At 41.3% G+C, this 12,626-nt stretch overlaps 1 protein-coding gene across 1 annotated transcript in view; it reads left to right on the top strand.

Annotated features, from left to right (window-relative positions):
- Positions 1-8,300, top strand: part of lbr (lamin B receptor) — a 34,760-nt gene extending 26,460 nt beyond the window's left edge. The window contains 8 exon segments of the mRNA XM_034162721.1: positions 68-122; positions 342-536; positions 1,238-1,341; positions 3,154-3,279; positions 3,372-3,540; positions 4,019-4,099; positions 4,400-4,522; positions 6,331-8,300. Coding sequence (XP_034018612.1) covers positions 68-122; positions 342-536; positions 1,238-1,341; positions 3,154-3,279; positions 3,372-3,540; positions 4,019-4,099; positions 4,400-4,522; positions 6,331-6,491 — 1,014 coding nt within the window. The 3' untranslated portion in view covers positions 6,492-8,300.
- Positions 8,301-12,626: the final 4,326 nt, after the last annotated feature.

Genomic DNA, 12,626 nt, shown 5'->3' with positions numbered 1-12,626 from the left:
CTGCGACGGTCTTTTCTGTAGATAAGTGATGCTGTTGAATGTGAGTTATTTCTGTTTGTGTCTCCAGCTGAGTGAGGGTGTGCCGCTGAGGTCTGGGGAGAGGCTGAAGTACAGAACCAATGGTGAGGCTGAGAAATGATAATCACCAATTAGATTTCTTCCTCCACCTTTTTTCTAGTCTCTGCTCTTCGATTCAGTCACATGTTACTTTCACTAACTTCAGACCACTAACCTTGATGGATGAACCACATGATGGATCACAAGTTGGAGTAATTTTTGTTGAATGAAGGATAATTAATTAATTAATTTATGTTCCTCCCTCGACCTGTCTGCGCCTTCAGGATTCTTTGCCGTCGTTGTGAGTGCTGTTGCCGTGGCAGCAGCAGTTGACCTGGGCGTTGATCTCACCTATATCCACAGCCACTTCCTGCAGCTGGCCTTGGCTTCCTTCCTCATATCCGTGCTTCTTAGCATCTACCTGTATGTCCGCTCACGCTACGTTCGCCAGGACCAGTTGGCACTCGGGGGAAACTCTGGTGAGTGTGGAGGGTGGGAAACACTGAATGTTGTGTGATCACTGAAAACAAGTTAAGTATGAAACCCCTGTGCTGCTGGAGAGAGAGGAACATATATATCAGCCAAGACCCTATTGTGCATGTGACATACAATTTGTTTTGATTACCTCCCTGACACATTTTAATTACCTTGTGCAGTTGAGAGATAAAGGTTTTTTTTAAATAATTGTTCCTACAATTTGATTGATTAATCCGGTGACATAATACATCAGTCAGTGCAGTCAGAGGAGCCGTGGACGACACTAACGTCTCCATCAACACAGCCATTGTTTGAAGAACAAACAGGCTTAAAGGTGGTTTGATTCTCACTTAGGAATCATTGCAGTTTATTATTTCATTGTCGTGTTTTAAGTCATAATGTTTCCTTGACAGAAACACAGTTCACACATGCTGTCTGTCCATCTGTATATAATCGTATTCTACCACTAGAGCCACTCTGAGCCTGTGCAGCAAAGTACTAACACACCTTATTCAAAAATATTCTATATATAGATGCTTTTGGTTATTATTGTTCAGTTCTGTATTTTTGTATCTAGACTTTATACCACCATTTGGTGCGTTTTGATCGTCCCTGAGGCTTGGCATTAATTCTTCATTATTTGTACTTTTTGTATTGCGCTGCTTCTGTTTGTTGTCTGACTGCTCTCCTGTTTCGTCTTCAGGCAATGTGGTTTATGACTTTTTCAAAGGACGTGAGCTCAACCCCCGCATCAGAGACTTCGATCTGAAATTCTTCTTTGAGATGCGTCCTGGTCTGATCGGATGGGTGAGTTGTCTCGCACGCTTTAGTCTGTTATTGTCAGTGCTTTTCTAACGTGTTTTTAATAGATGAAGTCACTACCTCAGCAGGAGTATGCGCAGTGTGGCTAAAGGTCCCGCTCGGTCATCCGGTTAAAAGGGCACTCTGGAATAGAACGGTGCTGGTGTAATGTGTACACATATTGACAATGTTTTATAGGGTTCAACTCTGTGGCATATTAAAATATTGTGAAAATATCAGAAGGTGGGTGTCTGTGCTTCCACACTTCCACACACTAGTTCTTTCTTTCTATATTTATATTGCCTTTTCCACAACCCAGAGGGTAACCAAAGTGCTTCAGTCTGATTTTTAAAAAAATAAAAAAATAAATTAAGACAATGAGACAATAATTAAAACAGACATCAATAAAAATATACATCCAAAATGTTTACAGATAAGAACTAAATAAAATGTCAGTGCGCTGCTGGTTGTGCAAAAGCCATTATAAAAGGGAACGTTTTTAATTTAAAAAGACCTTTGATGTTCACCTTTTCTAAGTCGCTGTGAAAACATGAGCAGCTTATGGCTTCCGGGTCAGATCTATCACAAATGACCTTTGGTTGTACCCATGATTCATTGCGCACACTGAGATAGTGACTTTGTCGATTGAAAAGTTGTTTCCTTTCTTAGTTAAACACAATCAATTTTAAGAAGCATTGAGTCATTGCTCGCAGCCGCCGCGACGCTCCGTCACAGGACAAACACCTCTGCTGGAAGCCTTAAGGACAAGTTGGAACATCTCCAGCTGATAAACAATTTCTCATATACTCACTCCACTGAAAGCCATCAAAAGCCAACTGGATTTTAACAAATGGTTATCAACACGGAGGTGTTTTTCCTGTGCCGCCGCGCCGCGTCGGCTGCGTCCCGACGCGCGGATCCGTCCGCACGTCTTTCATTAAAAAAATCTCCTTTAACAGTGGAATATCCGGATAAAATGCTGAAACCGACTTCTTCTGAAACGTCTCTGTTCTCTCACGACGTCCTGGATCAATAGAGCCTGAAATGTGGAGGTTTTCAGCTTGAACAGGCTGATGACGCTGCCTGAGAGCGCTGCACGACGTCTCGCACCGTGAAAAGCCCTTAAAGCGACAGAATCACCTCAAAATCTCTCATCAGCTGTTAAAATTTTCACTGAAAACCAGCGTAATTTTTCGAACCATGTCCACTTCGATGTGTCTCACAGGTTTAGAAAAATTTTGATCAAACAAAGCGCCAGTCTGTCAGCAACTTCTCAGACAAAGGAATTCCGACGAGGGGCTGGACGACTCCTCCCACAAGGAGTGCTCACAGGCGAATGACGTCACCGACAGACGTGGAAAAACTCACGCATGCGCACGAGGGTTCAAGCATGTCTGACGTAAAAACATGAAATCCATATAGTTTTTGAAAAAAATAAAAAGGACCTATACTTTACGGACAGCCCTCGTATGTTAAAGGCCATAAACTTAAATTATAGAAAATTGAGTTTGATAGTTTTTAGGTGTGTATGTAAATTTATGGCTTTCGCTGGCAGCAGTGTTGATGTGGATTTCACTGGATTGACAGATTGCCCCCTCTGTTGGTCACTCGGAAAATGGTTTCATTAACACATGATGGGAATTACTTTTGTATTAAAGTATCACTTTTTGTATTTAGTTGAAGACTTGTCCAACCTTTTCACAGCTGGAACTCTTGTCACCATGTTGGAGTTGAGAGACCTTTTGTGAATGTTCCACCTGTGCAGAATCACAGCTACACTGACTCAAGTTTAATGACTTTTGTTCTCTCTCCGTTTAGTGTTTGATCAACTTTGCGTTTGCGCTGGCAGAGATGAAGCATCAGGATCTGGAGGCACCGTCGTACGCCATGATCCTGGTCAACCTCTTCCAGCTGCTCTACGTGCTGGATGGCCTCTGGAACGAGGTACTCAACTAAAATCTACTTTTGATCAAGTTCATAATCATCTTACAAAAAACCCCAGCTCAAACCCACTAACGGAGTGTGTCTGCTGTCAGGAGGCCATCCTCACCACTATGGACCTGATGCACAATGGTTTTGGCTTCATGTTGGCCTTCGGTGACCTGGTTTGGGTTCCCTTCACTTACTCCCTGCAGGCCTACTACCTGGTCAGCCATCCAAACCCCCTGAACCTCGCAGCACTCGCAGCAATCGTCGTGCTCAATCGTGAGTAGAAGCAGGTTTACAGGTTTGATTTTCACACACGTGTTGGATTCTTACTCGGAAAGTTTCACAAAGTTTGGTTGAACATTTCAGCCAGAATCGAAACCAGTGAACTTGTGTGGCACTCCAGATGAAGGGGTGGAGCCAGGGTTATTATTAATGAATTAAATTCAATCATTTTACTTCATTTAATCTGTCTGTAATTGAGAAATCACAAAGTGGTGGCTTAATTTTGCTGAAATCTTGTGTAAGGATGGTAAAGATGAACTTTATCTACCATAAATATTTGTCTGTTTTTGCCTTATGACATCACATAGATCTAATTGAGAAATATCACCATTCTGAGTGCCCTCCTTCCTCAGTTTTGTAGTTTGCTGTTATTTTGTATTGATTTATCTTGACCTCAGACCTACATTTTGTGAGATTCCAGAGGTGGGACTGTGGGCTTGTTGTTGACGGTTTCTCCTGGTCTGTGTTTCAGTTGTTGGGTTCTACATCTTCAGGAAATCCAACTCTGAGAAGAACGCTTTCAGAAGAAACCCATCAGACCCCAAACTGTCTCGTGAGTTCTGCGTCTTGCTTTACAATGAAATGTATAATTTTATCAGAATTAATCTGTTTTTTTAAAAACAAAAAACAAATGGAAGGTTGGTATGTGGGAGTTAATACTGTTATTTTGTCAAATATGTTTTTTGGGGAAAAGGTGCCATAAAGGATGTTCAATAGCTGTCTTAGCGGGTAAAATTTTTGGTGTGGTAGAAAACCCGCTATTCCCAAAAATAAAAGATAATGTATGAATTTTTCCAGATCAGGTCTCAGCATCTTTTCTGTTACTCGTTTTGCTCACTGGTTGTTTTGGTAGATCTGACGAGGATCCCCACAGCCACGGGGAAAAGTCTGCTGGTGTCTGGGTGGTGGGGTGTGGTTCGCCACCCCAACTACCTGGGAGACCTCATCATGGCTCTGGCCTGGTCCCTCCCCTGTGGTGAGTCCCCCCAACACACACATACATACACACACACACCACAGTCAAATGTGCACAGCTTGATTCAAAGGTCGTAGTGATCTGATGACCTGCATCCTGTCTTTACTATATTTAACTACACGGTAACCTCTGATGCATAAAAAAAAATTTATCAAAACCTGCAGTTCTTTGAGTGGCCACTCAAGGCTGGTTCCAAGAGTCATTCCCCATGGACCCCCATGTTAAAATGCCCAACTTTACAGCAGAAGTAAACATGTTTACAGCCTGGAACGGGGGGGGGGGGGTGATTGGCATTTTTATATAACTCAAAAGATTTTTTTCAAACCACAAATTTATGCATCATTGGTTGTTTGACAGCTACAAGTGGGTGTGTACTGCAGGTGGCTAACTGTGAGCAGGTTGCTAGCAGCCCACTTGCGCATTTCTGAACGTTTTCATACAAATATGAAGTAATGGCTTCCTGTGTGGTTAAATGTACTAACAGACCACATAAGCCGTCTGTTCTCCAGTATTTTCAGTGAGTGAACTTTTCATGTTGTTTAATCTGTATGTTGGCACTAATTAGCAGGTATTGATAACTCCTCGGCTAGAATAGAATACAATGCCTTTTATTGTCATTATACAATGTACAACGAGATTAAAAGCCAACTCCAAAATCAGTGCAGGCAAGTAAGAAGAAAAGCAGCGATATCAAATAATATGTATCAGAAAAAAACATATGTACGATGTAAACATTAGAAGGTAAGGTGCACGGTCCTGGATGGTATGTACGTTGCAGAATAAGTATGTTATTATATACATTATTAAAAATAATAAATATTGCACATTATGGGATGGAATGTTGTACATTATCGTCGATGTATGCGGGAATTCAGGATGGTTACCGCTTTGGGAAAGAAACTGTTTTTGAGTCTGTTTGTTCTGGTCTTAATACACCTGTAGTGCTTACCTGAGGGCATCAGGTCAAACAGTTCAAAGCCAGGGGTGGGAGCTGTCTTTAGTGATGTTTAGGGCTCTGCTAAGGCAGCGGGAGCTGTAAATGTCCGTCAGGGAGGGGTGAGGGCAGCCAGTGATCTTTTGGACTGTCTTTGACTCTCTGGAGCCTCTCCCTGTCTGCAGCAGTACAGCTGCCGTACCATACTGTGATGCAGTATGTCAGCAGGGTCTGAATGGATGCTCGATAGGTCAGCAGCAGGTTGGAGTCTACCTTGTGCTTCCTGAGGACTCTCAGGAAGTGTAGCCGCTGCTGAGCCTTCTTGGTGACTGCTGTGATGTTCACAGACCAGGAGATACCATCGGAGATGAGGACGCCGAGAAACTTGAAGGTGTGAACCCTCTCCACATGCTCGGCTACAGTTACTGGGGGGAATGTATGTTGGTGGTCGTGGTTTCTAATACCTGAACCTAAGCTCTGTTATTAAAGCCACCGTCCATTACACAAACAAAACCTGACCTCAGGTTATCTAGCTTATTAGCCTTAGCATGGTAACGCTGGGAAGAGGTGTGTTCAAGCTCGATTCATCACACCGGACTTGCCTGCGCCACAACCTCTTACCCTTTATGGGTTGGCTGGGAGTAAGGTGGAGTCAGCCAGAACTGTCTTACTAAACACAATTTAACCTCCAAAGTAATCCTAATCATTCCCAAAAACAAAATTCCAGATCCTGACCTGGACCAGACTACAGCTCTGGATGGGCTGTCGTGGGATCAGAGTCCTCGCCTTTGTTTGTGATTACTGACTTCTGACCTGTGGGCGTGTCTTTCTTTCTGCTCAGGTGAATTGATGGCGTGTGTTTGTCCTCCTGTAGGTTTCAGCCACATCCTGCCATGGTACTACATGATCTACTTCATCATTCTGCTTGTGCACCGAGACGCTCGCGACATGAGCGAGTGCAGGAGGAAGTACGGCTCGGCGTGGGACGAGTACTGCCGAGCTGTCTGCTACCGGATCATCCCCCGTGTTTACTGAGGAGCCGAGAACCTCCTGGGACCCAGGACCGGCCAAGAAGACCCACTCAAAAAAAAAAAAGACAAATAGGAATGAATTCTCTTCAGATTTTTAACTATTTTAAAATCAAGAATTTGGACTGAAAGAGCTACAGTATTTTTTTTGAATGGAGGGAAAAAAGGACACTCATTAATAATGTTGGACTGTTTTGAGGAATTGCCTTTTTTAATAGGAAAATAAAACAAAAGTACTTAAAACCATTTATAAAACAAGAAAAAATTGGACTTCTCACACTCTCCTTTGGTTGTATATTTTTGTATATATGCATTTGTTTTGTTTTTGTTTTGTTTTTTTATTTCCAAAATGATTCTGCACTTAATCTTTTTGAGAAGTTTGTTGCCATGTTTGAAAAATTTCAGTAGCAGCTTTTACAGTTATGAATAACATTGTACGTACACTTTCCTAGTATAATGATACTGATTGTGTATATTGTGAAGGACCAGACTTAAATGCTTTCTTTCATCTTTTTTTTTTCTTTTTCTTTTATAATGTGAACGGTGAAACTCACGTTCTCTCTCAGGACCCAGGACAATGTTAGAAAGTGGAATTAGAAGCTTTTGTCTTGATTTTTGTGTAGCGATCTAGTCTCACTAGAGTGAAAAAAAAATTATATATATATTAAAAGCTTTGGGAGAAAAAAGTGTTATTGCAGGAAGGCTTTTGTAAGGTATTTAATTTGGCTACCTCAGATTGACCTCGCTGCCCACTCCTTTTCTCCTACGCCCCCTGGTGGCAGTGTCCTGTAATTTTGAGTGTGATGTCACTGAAGTCAAACTTCACAGATGTAAGTGATCTCTCAGCACCAGGCGTAGGTTGTTTTGGTTTGTTTTTGAGGGGGGGGATTCCTGCCACTTTGACTTTTGTAACAAATGTTTTTGTAGAATTTGATTTTTTACTCATAAGCTTTAACATTGCAGAGACTTTTAAGTTTGTGCTGTGATACTTTGCAGAGTTGAGTCACCTGTTGACTGCTGGCATTTTTAACCTGTGCTCCAAAAAAAAAAATCCGCCTGTGCAGTTGTAGGTGCGTAAATTAGTACTGCTTTAGCTAGTTTTGTTTTCATGCTGTGCTGACTGAAAAATGTGTAAATATTCATTTAATTTTTTTTGTCACTAAGTATTAAGAAGTGACAATTTGTGTTTCTGTAGGTATTTAATTTTTTTATGAGCCCTTTTTGCATTTATTTGCATGCACTTGGATAATGCAGCGCTATAATTAAATGCCCATTTCCATATGTTCCTTGTCACAGACTAACTTCTCGCTGTCTTTAGCTGCAGCACACATTCAAACCCATTTGTGCTCGATGAACCACGCTAATGATGAACCTGAGTTGGGAGTTTGTCAGTGGGTGTATTTAAATAACTGATTATAGTGACTGAGGCATGACATCAGGTCCATCAAGCCGTTGGCGGATGTGGTTTAAATCAGTCATGGAAACTGGAAAATACTTTTCTTTTTTTTCTTTTTCCCTTTCCTCCAGTGTTAAAGATTTGCAATAATTGTATATTTTTCTTTTTCATTTGTAGACTTGCTGCAGCTTCATTTACTGCAGCACACGTCACTGCGTATCAATACATTCGTCCTCATTTGTCTCAGCAGGATTACCAAGAAAATGTTACATTTTGGGGTGGATTCAACAAATGTCAAGACATGAATGGATTATAATGTTTGCTGGAGGTGTTGGGAAGTTTAGATTTGGAAGTTTAATGGGATTTTTGGAGGTTCCAGACTGCCCTCTAGCATGAAAATAAATTTGTTTTACACTGTGATTTTATTTATGGAATATTTTGTCTAAACCAATACCAGGCTAAACCAATCAAAATGATCTTGTGTAGCACATTGTCTACAGGATGACTATCTTATGTGCAAGATAAAATAATCATTCTTTGTACAAGATAACATGTTGCCATTTTGTTTGCAGAAGATCTTGTTCCCATTAGATAATATCTTGAGTGACACAAAGCACTACAGATGCAATGTTTGTGCTGAGACTACTGATGAAGTACAGAGAAGACCACAAGGCGTTGCATTGTGTGTTTATGGATTTAAAGAAAGCTTGTGACCTGGAGTTGTCAGTTCTCATGAAGCATGAGGATTGTGAGTGGCCATCACACTCCCCTTCCAGGTAGAACCTATCAGGCACCTGTTTGGTAGTGAATAGCTCCCATATTCTGATCCTTACCATCATCCATTCTCTTGGGATCTTACAACAGCACGAAGACAAACTTGTTCCCATGTATGCCAAAAAACAGTGTTTTAAAAGACAAATTTTGTGTTCACAAGGCAACTTGTAAGAAAGTGCTGTATTATCTTATTCTCACTGGTCATGTCAGTGTTCCCACAAGTAAATTATGTTGTATAGTAACTTGTCTAAGATATCTTACTTCTGCAGGATTTATCATGTGTGCACAAAACGGGGTGTCTTGTGTGTGTGTGTGATAATTTTATTTAATTAGCTTATGCGCCAAATCACAGCAAAAGCCATCTCAAGGCGCCTTACATAAAAACAAGTCAACATAAAATTTAATAAATAATTAAAAATAATTTCAAATACATAAATAAAAACAGAAGTAAATGAATAAAACAAATAAAAATAAAAACTATTCATAAGAAAGAGAATAAAAATAGGTTTTGAGTCTTGACTTAAAAATGTCCACGGACTCAGACTGCCTCACGGTCGCAGGAAGACTTCCACAGGGTGGGTGGACGATACGAAAAGGCTCTTTGACCTGCTGACTTCTTCTTCACCCTGAGAACACAGAGAAGTCCCGCATCCTGCAACCGCAAAGCCCGGCCGGCACGTAGAGTTACGTAGAGATAAATTCTCAATATCCTGTTCTCTTAAGAACATCATCTTTTGCATGAAGATGTCTTGTTCTCATGCATGCAAAAAAAAAAAAAAAACAGTTTCAGCAAACATCTTGTGTGCAGTTATTGTGCTCATATTATGGGAAACTACTTTTTTTAAACACAACACAGTCCTACGGAAGGCTTCCGTACGCTTCCGTACAGTCCTGTGTGCACAAAACCTCTACCTACAAGGTCAGTCTTGTGTCCAGGCTATATTGTTGCCACTTAATAGTTATCTTAAGTGCACACAAGATACTCATGCTATGCATGTGTAGCGACATGATGCAACATAAATTGTTCTCCCATATCCTCTGTGCACAAGATGACAAAATGATGGATTGAGCTCCACTTTCTACAGTAGCTGTCGAAAACTGGGATGACCGACGGCCATGAAGGCAGCAGCAGATGTTGGTCCGTTTGTTCTGTCGGCGGAGGGCGTTCACTGAACAGCACACAAATAGCGCGGTGATGCGTTGACGTGTCGAGCCTAATGTAGGTTTTAACCAAGCTTGGTTCCGGTTTGGTTAGTCCGGATCGGGCCTTGCTGGAGGTGTCGGCGGCACCGGGGCTGGCAGACATGGAAGCTGTCCGTCCTTGTGGAGGCGCTGAGCTGTAAGACGGTAGGTCGGCTCTCACGCATTTCTTCCTCCGTCAGAAACAATGAAAGACGCGCATCAGGATTCAAGATCGCGCAGTTTTTAATCCGCTGCCATCCGACTGTCGGACGGCCGCGTTTTCATGTCGGTTACCGACAAAAGCAGTGTGCTTGTTTGGTGTTTTTGCACGGACGGTGATGGAGGCGGATTGAAGTCTGTTTGGGTTTTACAGACAGAAAAATGCGGTCGAAGCCCCTCATGTGACATCTGGGGGAGAATGAAAAAGTCGCTTTTTATTACTTCGTTCCCACCATTTATTTATACGTCGGTACGTTTTAATTTATCGTCTCCTTGTTTTGGGGTAAAACAGTCATGTTTAACCATTTAATTCCCAGTAAGAATGAGAGAGGAATAAAAACACACTTTGTGGAGACATTTCTTCTAAAATGTTGAAATATGTTAAAGGGGAGAAAAGCGTTAATAAATGTGTTGCCAGATCTCAGGAGGAACGAGGAAAAATAAGTAAATCTGAAAAGTTTGGAGGGAAAAATTCTAAAAAGCAACCTCCTAATTATGAATTTTGCCGTAAATATACAGATAATGTGAAACAAATGATACTAGTTTTTTTTAAAGTGAACTCCCGTTGCTTTCTGAAGTGATGGTTCCCAAAGTTTTCAGATTTGTCACCTCTCAGGTAAACCAGTGTTATGTTTCAGAATATTTATCTTCACTGTGGAAATACCCCGTGACCCTATTTTACCTGATGTATTAACCAAAGAGAATAATATAAAAATTGTATTAACTTATTTATTTATTTGTTTGTGTGTCAGAAAGAAAGTTAAACAAATTATAAGTATTTTGGGTGCATATTTTAGAAGGAACATTTTTGAAATCACAAAAAGAGCTTAAGATCATCACTAATATTTACCATTTAAAACATAAAAATCTTACTATCATTTATACAAATAAAATGCTATTACATTACACTGTGGTCCTAAACAAAAATGTAATCCCTACATGTGGTGAAAATAGCATTGTTTTTAATTATTAACACAGTTATAATACTCTAATAATAATGACAACATGGGCATGAACGGTGTAAAACGCAGTCAGTGAACAATTCCATCTCCTCCAGTTTAGCACAATAACTAAAAAACTGAATGCTGTCACCTTTGATCTGTTACTTCAATACACGATAAATGGGATCAGTAACAAAATCTGGCCATGAGAAATGTGCTCTGATTGTAATTTCATTACTTTAGAGTTTCCCGTACGAGTGACGCATCACATTTGCAAAAACAATCTTTGGCAACATTAGTGTTTCGGTTCATCTTCTGGAAAACCTCAAGCTGGTGTCAGTTACGCCGCTTTCAGATTGCAGTCTGTCAAACTGGTTTGGGTTTTGATTTTGTCTCTACGTCCCGTCAGAGTTTCCTCCTCCCGGTTTGGTCACTGGTGTGTCTCCTGTCTCCTGCTGTACCATGTGACCAATCGAACCCCCAGAACCTGAGTGTTTGTTTGTTTCCACCCGTAGCATGGACCCCGCTCACCTTGGTGGGGACATGTCACCTCTGTACGTGCCCAGGAAGAGGAAGTCCGTCCACTCTCAGTCTAAAAGTGCCGTGCTGTGTCCAGGTACCGTCACCTTCCACATGTCCGCTTTGTTGTTGTTATTTTTAAATTAAATTTCACCCTGTCCAACAGTTGTCCAGCGAATGCCAGAACGAGCCGGTGAACCGAGTGCGGACGCACATCAGAAGGTGAGCACGAGCCAACACGATCGACCAATTAACCGCCGTGTTGATTTAGAAACAAACGCGTTTTGTGTTTGGCTGTTTTAGGATGACAAGTCTCAAAGTCCAGACACGCTAAAGATGAAAACTGGCGGTCGGAAACGGTAAGAAGCTCCTCACAGGGACTGTAGTTTCCTTGGGGATGATGAGGATGGGCAGGACAAGGGACGAGCAGGTCAGAGGAACAGTTTGGAGACAGTGAGATGGTTCAGGTTTGTGGGTTATATCTGGAGAAGGATGCTGAGGATGCGGCAGGCAGGAGGAGGAGTGGGAGGTTAAAGAGGAACTCTGTGGATGTGCTGAGGGAGGACAGATGGGTGGATGGTGTGTCAAAGGAAGGTGCAGTGGACAGGATGAGATGGAGACTGATGATCTGGTGTGGCGCCCCCTAATGGGTGCCGCTGTGTTTGCAGAAATTTTCATGCTCCAAGAAAAATTTAGCCTCAAACGTGTTGAAGAGTTCAGTGACACGTGTCACAGAACAAAAATCCATTTGTGGACTCCTGCCTGTTCTGAGACACGAGCACGTGGACTCTGGCTGTTGGACTGAGATATTTTATTTTATTTATTTTAGGGTCAAGTGGCAACAAATATAGATTTGAGGCCCAGTGAGTTAATGTAAAAAATGAAACCATAAAATAATTTTTAAAAATCCAACAGTCCAATTCCCAATAAATTCCAATTCCAGTCCAATTCCTGAAAAAATAATAAATGCTAAAACCATATCTGTTTTTAAAATAATTTGGTAAATCTGTCAGTAGCAGCCAGTGTTTTTTTTTTTCTTTTTTTTTTTTTTGAAAGAAAACAGGAAGAAAAAAATCTGACCTGAAGTCTCCCATGTGCCTTCTGGCAAAGT

Source organism: Thalassophryne amazonica, chromosome 21 (assembly GCF_902500255.1).
Source record: "Thalassophryne amazonica chromosome 21, fThaAma1.1, whole genome shotgun sequence".
Classification (NCBI taxonomy): domain Eukaryota; kingdom Metazoa; phylum Chordata; class Actinopteri; order Batrachoidiformes; family Batrachoididae; genus Thalassophryne; species Thalassophryne amazonica.
This window is presented reverse-complemented; position numbering and strand designations above follow the sequence as displayed.